We start from the raw sequence: 14,583 nt of genomic DNA, 5'->3' as shown, positions 1-14,583 counted from the left end.
CATGGGGATCTTGAAGAAACAGTCTACATGCGCCAGCCCCAAGGCTTTGTTGATCCAGCCCGACCCACTCATGTCTGTAAGTTACTCAAGTCCTTATATGGTCTCCGTCAGTCTCCTCGGGCTTGGTTTATGAAACTCAGCCATGCCTTACTTCACTGGGGTTTTCAAGCTTCCCGGGCTGACACTTCCATGTTTTACTTCTCTGCTGGCACTTCTTTTCTGATTGTTCTCGTGTACGTAGACGATATCATTATCACAGGTTCATCTTCCACCACCATTACTGCATTAATGACTTATCTTCATGGTCAATTTGCTGTCAAAGATCTCGGGGATTTACATTACTTTCTGGGTTTGGAAGTTCACCGCTTCTCTGCTGGGTTACACTTAAGCCAAACCAAATATTTCAGAGATGTGTTATCTAAATCTGGATTGTTGGATTCCAAACCGATGTCCACTCCTCTTGCTTTGGGCTCTCTTTCTTTACATGATGGCAGCCCCTTACCGTGCTCTACTGAATATCGGAGTCTAGTTGGTGCTCTTCAATATTGCACCCTTACACGGCCTGACCTTTCCTTCACAGTTAACAAACTATGTCAATTTATGCACTCCCCCACTGATGCTCGTATGCAGGCTGTCAAACGTGTTCTTCGTTATTTGAAGGGAACAAGTCACCTTGGTTTGCTGATACAACCCAACTCGGATCATGTTCTTCACGCCTTCACTGATGCAGATTGGGCCTCGTGCCCCGACGATCGACGTAGTACTAGTGCTTACTGCATTTTTCTTGGCCATAATCTCATCTCGTGGTCCTCCTCCAAACAAAGAGTCGTCTCTCGCTCCAGCACAGAGTCGGAGTACCGCGCACTGGCCAATGGAGCTGCTGAAGTTTCCTGGATTCAGTCTCTTCTGTCTGAGTTGGGAATGCCGTTGTCTCACCCTCCTATTCTTCACTGTGACAACATTAGTACCTTACATTTGGCATCCAATCCTGTCCTACATGCTCGAACTAAACATGTCGAATTGGACTGTCACTTCATTCGTGATCGTGTACTTAACAAAATGCTCAGCCTATCCTACACTCCATTTGATGAACAACTTGCCGATTGTCTTACGAAGCCGCTGGCATCTCATCGTTTTCATGCTCTTCGTACCAAACTCAATGTGCTACCACGCCCAATGAGTTTGAGGGGGGATGTTAAACAATATAATTAGTAGCCTCTTTTTTTTGCATTAATATATTTGTTTTATCTGTACTAAGGGCACGTGGATCGTGGTCCCTTTATCCTTTGTCTATATATATTGAATTGTACAGAACTCCTTTTTTTTTTCAAGGAATACAACAATATCTTTTCCTTCTTTATTTTTCTCTTTATTAATTAACCCTAATCCATAAATCACTTGTATTAGGATTTGAGGAGCTTGGGAGTTTCAAGTTTTTATGGAGTGCAGGCATTTTTTAGCAATACTTTGAATACAAAATATGGAGATCAGATGCTTTACAAAGTGTGTCATAACTCTATTTATAGATAGCCGAGGACAATTAATTCTCTTAACAAGGATTTACTACAAACATTCTCTCTTAATGGGGTATTAATGGATAATAAATATACATTCCCGTAGTTAAGGAGCTCGTAGTCCCAGACGTATCACAGTGGGCTCATTTACGAGGTTACAACCCACACTTTTTGGGATAGCACGTCCATGATTATGTCAGGGAGTAGCTGCACATTTTCCCATGTCAGGCGACGTCGGGAAACATCCTACTTGTCGCTTGTACAGACTCAACACCACAACTTGGATAACACTGAAATATCATATAGATGTTTGTAGTCCAGGGTCGCAGTGCTTGACACCTGGCACTCTACTTTAAGCCCGGAGAACAGTTCTTGCAGGCACAGAGGACTTGAATGTAGAGGCGTCCTTTTTAAAAACACAAAGTAAATTTGACTGGTTCAAAATTTAACAAGTGGGAGTTCTATGTTTCTAAGAACAAACATTTTCCTGGTTTCAATTATAAAGCTAAGGAACACTCTCACATAATGTACATTCATCAATAACTGATAATAAACAACAGAACAAAAAAAAAGTACAAATAATGCTGAAAGACATACTGAATTCACTTATAATTAACTCTTATGATGTACTAGTTTAGATGTTGAGCACTGCATGGCTGGCTACCAGCTCTTATAAATATTCATATTCCTGATAATTTTACATGCATCTGCATGGCTGGCTAGCCAATCTTTTTTTACATATAAAACAAAAACCCTTCATGACCAGTTTCAGTACTTCTAATTATAGGTCCCTTTTTTATTTTTATTTTTTATGGATTCTGATATGAGCTATGAGGCAGTACGGTTTCATTTGACATATTTGGTGAACCAATTAGTTAAGTCCAAATGAGACTCTTCAGCACTATTGACAGAAAAAGGGTCTTCGTCATTGTACCTCACTGTCCACCCATGAGCCACCCCAGGAAATATCTTCACAAAGCTATCAAACTGAACAATTTTAACTGATGTAAGTTAGCATGAAGATTTTTTCAAACAAAGAATCTATAGAAGAAAAAAAAGGTCATTATCTAGTTCAAAATTCAAACATCATAAAAGGGGTCTTCTTTTTCTTTTGTTTTTTTTTCTTTCTGCTAAACAAGATTCTCACCTCAGATTTAGCTGATAAAATCTCTCCCAAATGTTTTATATGCTCTTGAGGAGCAATTTTGTCCCTCTCAGCTCCCAATATGGCTATGTGAACTTTTACCTCTGCAACAAGAAATCATTTTTTTGTTAGTAAATGCTTAGAACAAGAATGAAAGACAACAAAAATTACCATTGATGTCTTCATCTGTAAGATGGCCGGGGTGCAATACAACAGCAGCTTGAATGTCTGTAGAACCGGCTAATTTGACCACAACATTTCCTAAGCATAACGAGACAGAATCAAAATGAAGAATTTATCAGCTATGCCTACTATAAGTCTTCCTTTTCAAGAGTCCTTAACATAGACAAAAAAATCCCAGCAGAGATTGCTTACCACCCCAGCAAAATCCAGCAGCACCTATGGCAGAAAGACCTTTGCTCTTTAGAGCAGCAACCACTTGTTTGGCATCTTCATGCCCTTTTTCCTAGAAGAAAGAAAAAAATTGCTCAAAAAATTGAGCTTAAATAAAGAAAACTATAGCAGAACCAATAATGGTGCCATAGTGTCATTAGTTAGATATGTGACTTCCAAATAACTACTGTTTATGGTGTTTGGAAAGAAAGTAAGCACCATATTATGAGCTTTTAGCCATCCATCGCGATCAGGGTTATTAAGATCAAGAGGATCTCCATAGAAAAAGTCAGGAACCACCACCAAAAATTGGTCAGCTACTGCAAGTTTATCTGCAAGCTTCCTTTGCAAATCTCACAAGTAAAAGTTCATCAACAGGACCGAACAACAGTTGTTATGCAAAGCAAGAACACACAACACCAGCTAACAGCTCCCAAAACAACCAAGAACTTCAATGAACAATAACCTCCAAGAACATAAGCACAATTAACGTAGTTTCCTAGTGAGACAATTAAGATCCCACTAGACTAGTCTACAGCAGAAAACTCTATCTAGCTTTATTGATATATATCAAAGTATGTTTACAACTTAGTTCCAACTTTACAAGAGACAAAAGGGTGCTATATATAGTCAACCCGAAAGTACAAAGAAAAATAACAGTAATAACTGTCACTTAACTATCTAACTAACTCAAAGAAGGCGTAGGTACATTGATTGGTCATTACAACAATTCTCCACCTTGACCTATCAATGTACATTACAAATCAGTAAACAAATAAAAAACATTTACAATTTAAACTAGAACAGAGATTCCTAAGATCACAATGCTCAAATGTGTGTGATTTGTAGCAAGCCTAGACAATGTCTAAACTTGGCTGTTGGCAGTGATTTTGTGAGCATATATGAGGGATTATCTTCTGTAGCAATCTTGTGTAATTGTACCCTTCCTTCTGCAATGATATCTCAGATGAATTGTAACCTTACATCAATATGTTTGGTCCTCTCACGAAACACTTGATTTTTACTTAGATGCAGGGCACTTTGATTGTCAGAGTAGACAGATACATACCGTTGGTCTATGCCTAGCTCTCGAGTGATCCCTTTAAGCCATAAGGCTTCTTTAACAGCTTCTGTACATGCAATATATTCTGCTTCTGTTGTTGAGAGAGCTACAATAGATTGAAGGTTAGCTTTCCAACTAATAGTACATTCATTAAGTTGAAAAACAAAACCAGTTTGAGACCTTCTTGTGTCTAAGTCTCCTTCATAATCAGAGTCAACAAATCCCAATACACCTTGTAGTTGCAATCAGAACCATATATTAATCCTATGTCCAATGTTTCCTTTAGATACCTCATGAGCCACATAACAACTTTCCAATGTTCAAAACTTGGTTTCCCCATAAACCTACTCACAACACTAACACCATAGCATAAATCGGGTCTAGTACAGACCATGATGTACATTATGCTACCTACCACATTAGTATAGGGAATAGATTCCATTAACTTTTCTTCTTTATCAGTAGAGGGAGAATGAGAATTTGAGAGTTTAAATTGTTGAGCTATAGGGGTACTTACAGAACTAACCTTATCCAAACCAAACTTAGATAAAGATTTTAGAATATACCCTTTTTGAGGTAGCTTCAATCTCCTTAGATTTCTGTCTCTAGTGATCTCTATTCCAAGTATTTTCTTGGCAGACCCCAAATCCTTCATGTCAAATTCCCTATTCAGCAGCTTTTTAACTTTGTCAATCTCAGTCATATATTTGCAAACAATTAACATGTCATCCACATATAACAAAAGAAAGACAATGGACTTTGCATTATTACATACACACAGCTGTCATAAGCACTTCTTTTGAAACCAATTTTAGTCACAAAATCATCAAATCGCTTACACCATTGCCTTGGTGATTGTTTTAAGCCATACACAGATTTCATTAATAAGCAAACCTGATTTTCTTTACCCTTTACCTCAAAACCTTCTGGTTGTTTCATCAGGATTTCTACTTCAAGATCACCACGTAGAAAAGCTGTCTTTACATCTAATTGTTCAAGTTCAAGATCTTCAGTTGGCACAAGACTTAGTAGCATTCTTATTGAAGTGTGTTTGACTATGAGTGAGAAGATTTCATTGTAGTCAATACCTTCTCTTTGTGTGAAACCTCGAGCCACAAGCCTTGCTTTATATCTTGGCTTTTCTACACCTGGTATTCCTTCCTTAAACTTGTAAATCCACTTGCAGCCTACAATTTTCTTCCCAATAGGTTTATCTACCAATTTCCAGGTGTTGTTTTTGTTTAGAGAATCAATTTCTTCTCTCATAGCTTTACCCCACTCAATCTTGTCAACTAATGTCACAGCTTCAGCATAAGTCCTTGGTTCATCTTCATTTTGCTCAGCTACACTCAAAGCATAGTGTACAATATTTGCAAATCCAAACCTCTTTGGTTCTCTTACTTCTCTCATTTTTCTGTCTCTAACCAGTTGATAATCCCGAGTGTTGTCTTCTGTTTCCATGTCACTTTTTGTTTTATCTTCAGTTTCTTCTTCATGTTCTTCTAATGCAGCATGTTCCTCTCTAAAATGAATGAAACGTATCTCCACCTCAACTTGAGTCTTCTCTTTTATGTCTGAATTTGTATGAGCATTAGATTTATCTGGTTTGAGTGTATCTTTGTACATTTTTCTCTCTTCGAAGACCACATCTCTACTAGTAAAATATTTTTGATGATTACCATCTTCAATACTCCACAACTTGTAGCCTTTAATACCCTCAAGGTATCCCAGAAAAATACACTTCCTAGCTCTAGGCTCTAACTTGTCCTGCCTAATGCGAGCATATGCCAAACACTCAAACACTCTTAAATGCTCATATCTAGCATTTGTACCTGTCCAGACTTCAATTGGGGTCTTAAACTCTAATGCTGAAGAAGGGCATCTGTTTATGAGATAACAAGCAGTAACAACTGCCTCAGCCCAGAAATTTCTAGGTAATCCTGAGTAAATGAGCATGCACTTGACCCTTTCTAGAATGGTTCTATTCATTCTCTCGGCTAGGCCATTTTGCTGAGGAGTCCTTAGAATAGTGAGATGCCTTTCTATACTAGCATTCTTACAGAACTGATTAAACTCATTGGAACAATACTCCAATCCATTATCAGTTCTAAGTTTCTTCACCTTTCTTCCTGTTTGGTTTTCAGGCAAACTTTTCCATTCTTTGAACTTAGATAGAGCATCATTTTTATTTTTCAGTATATATACCCACACAAATCTAGAATAGTCATCTATGATAGTAAGAAAGTACCTTGTTCCACATCTTGAAATTGTTCTGGATGGCCCCCACAAATCTAAATGCACATAATCCAAAATGCCCTTTGAAGTGTGTTTGCCCTTTGCCAAATTTGACCCTTGTTGATTTTCCTAGCACACATTGTTCACAGAAATCAAGTTCTTCAATTTTATCCTTGCCAAAGACACCCTTTACTCAAGACATTTAGACCTCCATTACTTATGTGACCCAATCTTTGGTGCCAAATCATAGATACATTCTTCACAGCTTCCTTCCTTAAAGCATAGATGCCATTTTCTTTAATGCCCTTCATGAAGACCATGGATCCTTTCACTTTGAGTACTCCACCTTCAACCTTAACCGAGCAGCCATCTTGATCTAACATGGCTACTGATCTAAGATTTTTCTTGATATCAGGAACATGCCTCACTTGTTTCAATTCTGTAACAAAACCTCTATCAAGCTCAATCTTTACTGTCCCAATTCCAACAATAGTACATGCGTGATTGTCTCCAAGCTTGACAGTCCCTCCTCTTACTACCTGATAGTCTTTGAACTGGTCTTTGATTGGAAAATTTTGAAAAGAACATCCAGAATCGATAATCCAATCTTTGTCTGTTACTTCATTTGACACAACCAACACCCTTGCACTATCATATCCATCATTGTCATCATAGTCTGAAACAATATCAACATTTCCAGATTGTTTTTTATTGTAATTCTTCATAACAAGACAGTCCTTCAAATGTGTTGTTTTATTACCAATGAAACACCTCCTCTTGAACTTTGAGTTTCCTTTTGCTTTGTTCTGTTCAGATTGCTCTTTGTTTTCTTTCTTGGAAGCTTTTTCTCGAACAAACAGCCTATCTTCATTTGCCTCTTCCTTCAATTCAGACTTTCGCTTTAATTCTTTTGACATTAAAGCATTCTATACCTCTTCTAGAGACAATGATGCTTTTCCATACATCATTGTATCGACAAAATGCTCATAACTCTCAGTAGGTAGAGAGTTTAGAACAATGATGGCCTGATCCTCATCATCAATCTTGATGTCTATATTTTCAAGATCAAGAATGATCTTGTTAAATTCATCCAAGTGATCTTCAACACTTTTCCCTGGTGTCATGTTAAACGAATACCGCTTCTGTTTCAAGAACAATCGATTTGCCAGCGACTTGGTCATGTACAAGCTCTCCAATTTGATCCAAATACCAATTGTTGTCTTCTCCTTTGATACTTCTCGAAGAACTTTGTCACCCAATCTGAGAATGATGGCACTATGAGCTTTGTCCAACAACTCAATCTTCTCTTTTTCGGATAACTCAAATGAGAGACTCTTCTCTCCCAACAAGGCAGCTTGTAAACCTTGTTGAACCAACAATGCACGCATCTTCACACGCCATAGCCCGAAATTGTTTTTCCTTGTAAACTTTTCAAGATCAAACTTTGCATTCCCCATTTCTCCTCCGGTTGTCAACCAAATCTTGAAATGGCAACCTGGCTCTTGATACCAGTTGTTATGCAAAGCAAGAACACACCACACCAGCTAACAGCTCCCAAAACAGCCAAGAACTTCAATGAACAATAACCTCCAAGAACACAAGCACAGTTAACATGGTTTCCTAGTGAGACAATTAAGATCCCACTAGACTAGCCCATGGCAGAAAACTCTATCTAGCTTTATTGATATATATCAAAGTATGTTTACAACTTAGTTCCAACTTTACAAGAGACAAAAGGGTGCTATATATAGCCAACCCGAAATTACAAAGAAAAATAACAGTAATAATTGTCACTTAACTATCTAACTAACTCAAAGAAGGCTTAGGTGCATTGATTGATCATTACAACAATAGTGATGAAAGAAAGCTTTTGAATACAGTTCAGTTGACTTTTAGAAGAAAAACATATATAATTTGCTACCTTCTATGTTGATTAATTAAAAGGAGCATGAAAACTTGAAAAGAAGAATCCATATTTTGAATAATTTTATTGGGCTTTAGAAGTTCATTTCAATATACTATTGCCTATGAATGTGAGTACATTTTCTTTTGCTCTCATGTAAACTTGTAGAAGAAGAATGTACTGGTATGGCTTGACAATATAATATTATGAACTTAATAGTCTATTTGAATGGCAAGGTACCATTGTCCAATTACTAAAACGGGGTAGAAACAACTACGAATGTCAGTCTGTTAAGGAGTTAGTTAATAGTTAGTTTAGCTCTGTTAATTGTATTCTGTTATTGCTGTTATAGGTTGTTATCAACAACCTTCCCTGTTATCAAAGGCTAATTCTTGTTAGCCTTACTGTGTATAAATACTCTGTAATTTTCTTTTCAGTTTAATGAGAATTACAATTCATTTTCTTTCAAAGTCTTTTACTTAATATGGTATCAGATCCCTTTCTTTTGTGAGCTATGGAGCAAACTTCAGGTGCTGTCAATGGTGAATCTCTTCGTCCAAATTCGTCCAATTCTTTCCCCAATCTTCTTCCCAAACCCTCTCCCGTTACTTTTTCTCATTCACTCTCAGTACGACTTGATGAACACAATTATCTACTTTGGAAACATCAAGTTTTTGCTGCCATTAAAGGCAGTCGACTACAACGATTTCTTGATCCTCTTCTTACACCGCCGATGTATCTCTCCGACGAAGACCGTCTAGCACAACGTATCAATCCCAACTATGATGATTGGGACCAGCAAGATAGCATTCTAGTGTCCTGGCTTCTCTCTTCGATGACTGAAAAAATCCTAACCAGAATGGTCGGATGCAACACTGCTGCTCAGATCTGGCGAACTCTGCAAGAACATTTCACAGCTCTCAATCGTGCCAATATCGGTCAGTATAAAACCTTGCTGCGCAATACCCGTATGAAGGGCTCCTTGGGTGATTATCTTCTCAAAATCAAGAGTCTTGTTGACACTCTTGCCTCCATCGGACACACTTTGACTGCGCAAGATCACATTGAGGCGATTTTCAATGGTCTATCACGTGATTACGAAGTGTTCATCACCTCCGTCAATACAAGAACCGATGCTTATACAGTTGCTGAAATTGAAGCTCTTCTCATGGCTCAAGAAGTTCGGTTGGAAAAAGGGTCCCAAGAATTGGACATCAAGAATGAAGCTAATCTAGCTAGACTACCCCCTACCTATCGTGGCAATCCCTACAGTGGTCCCTCGGTTAGCTCTCCACGTGTCTCGTACAACCCATCCGTGGCTTCTCCCCCTGGTTTTGGCCCATATCCTTCACGACCTGCTCCACCTGCTACATCACGTGGTCAATACAGTGGTCCCAAACCTGGAATGGCTTCAACAGGACGTGCCCAATTCAATCCTTGGGGTCAAAAACCCCAATGTCAGTTGTGTAATAAATTGGGCCATACTGTAAAGCAGTGCTTTTATCGATTTGACAAATCTTTTACTGGTCCTGAATGCTTTCAGCAATTTTCTGGTAGTGCTAACATAGCTGAAATGCAGGCTCTTTACGCTTCTCCTGACACTGTTGCAGACCCAAGCTGGTACCCTGATTCAGGCGCCACAAATCACCTCACACCAGATGCCTCTAATATCCATAACAGTCTGGAATATAATGGTGAACAGAAAATTTACATGGGAAACGGTACAGGTTTGCCTATCCACCAAATTGGTCATTCTTTTTTTCAATCCCCCATTCATTCTAAACAACTCATTCTAAACAATCTACTTTATGTCCCTAACATAACAAAAAATCTTCTTAGTGTTTCTCAATTTTCTCTGGATAATAACGTTTTCTTTGAATTTCATCCCTTTCAATGTTTTGTCAAAGATCAGGAAACTTTGAAGACTTTACTTGTTGGGAATCTTGATCATGGCCTATACAAGTTCGATCCTCTCCAGCTTGGCTCTCTTTCCTCTCTTCAACACAATAACGCCTCTCTCTCTTCACTGAGTGTCAATGATCAGCTTACGCCACAATGTAACAATCTTGTTTTGTCCAAACAGTCAAAAGACTTTATTCTCTGGCATAACAGGCTTGGTCATCCTGCTGCCAAAATAGTCAAGTTCACTTTACAAGCTTGTAATATTGATATTCCTATTAATAAAAATAACACAATTTTTCCTGATCTATGTTCTGCTTGTTGTTTGGGTAAAGTTCATAAGCTTCCTTTTTCTACATCTACTACTACATATACTGAACCACTTCAACTATTGCACTCTGATTTGTGGGGTCCTGCCCCTCATACCTCCTCTAGTGGTTATAAATACTACATCAGTTTCATAGATGCATTCTCTAGGCATACCTGGATTTACATGCTTAGAACAAAAAATGAAGCTCTCCCTACCTTCACCAGTTTTAAAGCACAAGTAGAGTTGCAACTTGGATTCAAAATCAAAGCCATTCAGTCAGATTGGGGTGGGGAATATCGTTCATTTACAAACCTTTTGAGCCAATATGGGATAGTTCATAAAATAAGCTGTCCTCACACCCATGAACAAAATGGTGTGGCTGAGCGTAAGCACAGACATATCATTGAGAGTGCCCTTACACTATTAGCTCAAGCCTCTCTTCCCCTTAAGTATTAGGATGAAGCTTGTAGAACAGCTGTATTTCTCATAAATGGAATGCCTACTGCTCAACTCAATTACTCTTCCCCACTTGAGATGTTATTCCATACTAAACCCGACTATAAGTCTCTTAGAGTATTTGGTTGCTTGTGTATCCAAACTTAAGACCATATAATAGATTCAAACTACAATACAGGTCTCAACCATGTGTGTTTCTTGGTTATAGCCTTTCTCACAAAGGCTATAAATGTCTTGCAAAGGACGGTAGGCTCTATATTTCCAGGGACGTTTTATTTGATGAACATATTTTCCCTTATTCAGATGCTGTAAGTCAAACAAATTCTCATGTTTCTCCTCCTGCTTCTCTCCCTTCCGCTGCTCCTCCCATTCTCCAACAAGTTTCACAGTCTTTTGCTCCACATGCTCCTCCACTCGATCCAGTCCCTTCCTCTCGGATAGTCTCTCCACAATCCATTCCCTCATGCTCTCATCCTGTCCCACCCGTTGCCTCTCCTCCTTTCTCTCCTCTAGAAATTTCATCTCTTCCTCCCATCTCTCCTGCACCCTCTGATATGGCAAACACTACTGTACCATCTTCTCATAATCAATTTTCTGATATTTCTAATATACAGACTACTTTTACCACTGGTGTTGATGTGTTACAGGTACCACCTTTGACTTCTACTGCTCCTACCAACAGTCATGCAATGCAAACAAGAGCAAAGTCTGGGATTCGCAAGCCTAAGGTTCTCACTGCCTCTCTTGCACCTTCATATGTTAAGGAAGCTTTAAAGGTTTCTCATTGGTTTGATGCTATGCAATCTGAGAATGATGCTCTGAAGAAGAATGACACATGGACATTGGTTGATCTCCCTGAAAATCGATCTCCCATTGGATGCAAATGGGTATTTCGGGTCAAAGAACATCCTAATGGTTCGGTTTCAAGATACAAAGCAAGATTGGTGGCAAAGGGATATCACCAACAGGCTGGGTTTGATTTTAATGAGACCTTTAGTCCAGTGGTTAAGCCCCTCACTATCAGAGTTATTCTTACACTTGCTCTTACAAAAGGGTGGAAAATAAGGCAGCTAGATTTTGATAATGCTTTCTTAAATGAGAATTTGCATGAAGAAATTTATATGGTTCAACCACCTGGATTCATTGACAGTGAGTTTCCTAACAGGGTGTGCAAGCTCAACAAAGCTCTGTATGGACTCAAACAAGCTCCACGGGCTTGGTTTGAAAAACTGTCTAATGCTCTATCTTCTTTTGGTTTTGTCTCAGCCAAAACAGATCATTCTCTATTTGTTAGGGCTCAACCCGACAGCTGCATTTATGTACTGATGTATGTGGATGACATTTTGGTCATAGGCAGCAATGATAATGATGTTTCAGCTCTTATCTCTCAGTTAAGCACTACCTTTTCTTTAAAGGATCTCGGCATTGTCACATACTTTTTAGGAATCCAAGTTCTCAATACACCAAATGGAGTTCTTCTTTCTCAGAAGAAATACTTACAAGATCTTGTCTGTAAAGCACAACTTCAGGGGGCCAAGACTCAAAGCACACCAATGAATGGTGGTCTTCGTTTGTCTAACTTTGGTAGTGATCCAGTTGAAGATGCCACTATGTACCGTTCACTTGTGGGAGCCTTACAATATGCAACAATAACCAGGCCTGACATCACCTTTAGTGTTAATAAGGTCTGTCAATTTATGCACAATCCCTTACCGTCTCACTGGGTGGCTGTTAAGCGTATCATTCGATATCTTGCAGGAACTTTAGACTATGGCCTTCACCTTAAACCAGTCTCCACCTTCAATCTCATAGCTTTTTGTGATGCTGACTGGGCCTCGGACCTTGATGACAGGAGGTCTACAATTGGTTTCTGTATCTTCTTAGGTGAAAATCTCATAGCCTGGAAATCCAAAAAGCAAAGCACCATCTCTAGGTCCTCAACAGAAACAGAATTTCGCAGTCTTGCTGATGTTGTTTCGGAAGTTACTTGGATTCAATCTTTGCTGAGTGAGCTGCACTTCAAGTAAACTAGTGTTCCTTGCATCTGGTGTGATAATCTCAGTTCAGTTCAGCTTGCGGCAAATCCCATTCTTCATGCTCGTACAAAACATATAGAGATAGATCTCTATTTTGTCAGAGACAAGGTGCTTTCAAAACAGATACACGTTCAACATGTTCCTGCTTCAGGTCAATTAGCAGATTGCCTTACCAAACCAATTTCTAACTCCAGATTTGCAATTCTTAGAGACAAACTGTCTGTGGTTTCTCACCCCACTCAGTTTGAGGGGGCCTGTTAAGGAGTTAGTTAATAGTTAGTTTAGCTCTGTTAATTGTATTCTGTTATTGCTGTTATAGGTTGTTACTCAACAACCTTCCCTGTTATCAAAGGCAAATTCTTGTTAGCCTTACTGTGTATAAATACTCTGTAATTTTCTTTTCAGTTTAATGAGAATTACAATTCATTTTCTTTCAAAGTCTTTTACTTAATACAGTCAAACTAATTACTTTTAAAACCGTATAAAACAACTAGCAGCCCTAATTAGTTTGGGAATAGTAATCCCATCCAACCAAAAACTAGAACTAGAAAAATCTTTTTTTTTCCTCTCTTTTTCTTACATGTACTGTCATGTGTAAACTTAGTCTAGCTCTAATTGGAAAGTCAAGCCTCCTATTTGGGCAGAGTCCTGAGTACACCATCTTTAGATATTTGAATTCTAGAGGTCAAAATCCTATATAATGCTTATGCAAGAACTTGACATCCCCTAATAAATATGGTGTATCAGGTGATGAACCTGTGTTCTTTCTGATAGCAAACTTATATGATATTTCTTCTTCACCTATTCACTCACTCTCAGCACACTACAATGAATCAAGATCAAAAACAACTTATGGAGACATGTTTACACAGAGAGAGAGAGAGAGAGACGTACCTTAATTTTGGAGCCTCGTATCCTGCAATCATATAGTAAAGAAACTCGTGTAACTGAATATCTCAGTAAAAACCCACAAGGGCCACAACTACTTTTACCCAAATGGTTTGTTTCCCAAAAAAGATGAATACCCTTTGCAAATTTTGTCTAAAATTTGATTTGTTGTACAAACAAAAGAGATTAATTGAGTAAGATAAACAAAACAAAAAATACCAAACACATCGGAGACGAAAAGGATAGCACGGTTGGAATGAGGTGAGCCTGTGACATAGGATTTGAGGCCACCCACATCTTGAACAGTTCCAACTCCACTGCTTGTTGAGCTCAACAAGGTGGGTGGATTCTCAAAGCACTCAGAGCTTGACATCTCCAATCACTCACTCACTGCCACTTCTACTGCTACTGACTAAGCTGGACTTGGAAGTGAACTTAAAGGTCAGAGGTTGCAAAATTCAGTTTGATGATCCTCAGAGTTGACCAAAGCAGGGCATTTACGTAAGAGCTGACGCAAGGTTTGGTCAATGTCGAGCTTTTACTATTATATTGATTTCTTTATTTATATGGTGCTTTGCATTTTCTCCTTAGTTGTTAAGTGGTGTAACTCCTAAAATTCACCTATTTTATAGAAATATAATTTTTATTAAAAGATCAATTTTTGTTTTCTTTATTGTGTTTTTCAGAATTTACTTTTTATTTTTTGTGATTTGTAGAATATTTACATTTTTTATTTAATTGT

General features: G+C 38.4%; 1 protein-coding gene across 1 annotated transcript; it reads right to left on the bottom strand.

The window, feature by feature from the left end:
* Window positions 1–2,093: 2,093 nt before the first annotated feature.
* LOC133819285 (endo-1,3;1,4-beta-D-glucanase-like) lies at window positions 2,094–14,349 on the bottom strand. The gene is made up of 7 exons (XM_062252482.1): window positions 14,061–14,349; window positions 13,848–13,869; window positions 3,271–3,394; window positions 3,034–3,124; window positions 2,830–2,919; window positions 2,662–2,762; window positions 2,094–2,501 (listed from the first exon to the last, which is right to left on the bottom strand). The coding sequence occupies exons 1-7, from the start codon at window positions 14,212–14,214 to the stop codon at window positions 2,361–2,363; spliced, it is 723 nt and encodes a 240-aa protein (XP_062108466.1). The 5' UTR covers window positions 14,215–14,349; the 3' UTR covers window positions 2,094–2,360.
* Between the last annotated feature and the right edge of the window lie 234 nt (window positions 14,350–14,583).

This window comes from Humulus lupulus, chromosome 2, assembly GCF_963169125.1.
Source record: "Humulus lupulus chromosome 2, drHumLupu1.1, whole genome shotgun sequence".
NCBI lineage: Eukaryota > Viridiplantae > Streptophyta > Magnoliopsida > Rosales > Cannabaceae > Humulus > Humulus lupulus.
This window is presented reverse-complemented; position numbering and strand designations above follow the sequence as displayed.

What these genes read in the sequence shown, in the direction of transcription:
- LOC133819285 (XM_062252482.1), bottom strand. Translation starts at nt 14,214, where the DNA reads ATGTCAAGCTCTGAGTGCTTTGAGAATCCACCCACCTTGTTGAGCTCA. An exon ending in TTTCGTCTCCGATGTGTTTG is followed by an intron (nt 13,870 to 14,060) that starts GTATTTTTTGTT and finishes ATATGATTGCAG; the next exon opens with GATACGAGGCTCCAAAATTA. An exon ending in GGCTAAAAGCTCATAATATG is followed by an intron (nt 3,125 to 3,270) that starts GTGCTTACTTTC and finishes TCTTTCTTCTAG; the next exon opens with GAAAAAGGGCATGAAGATGC.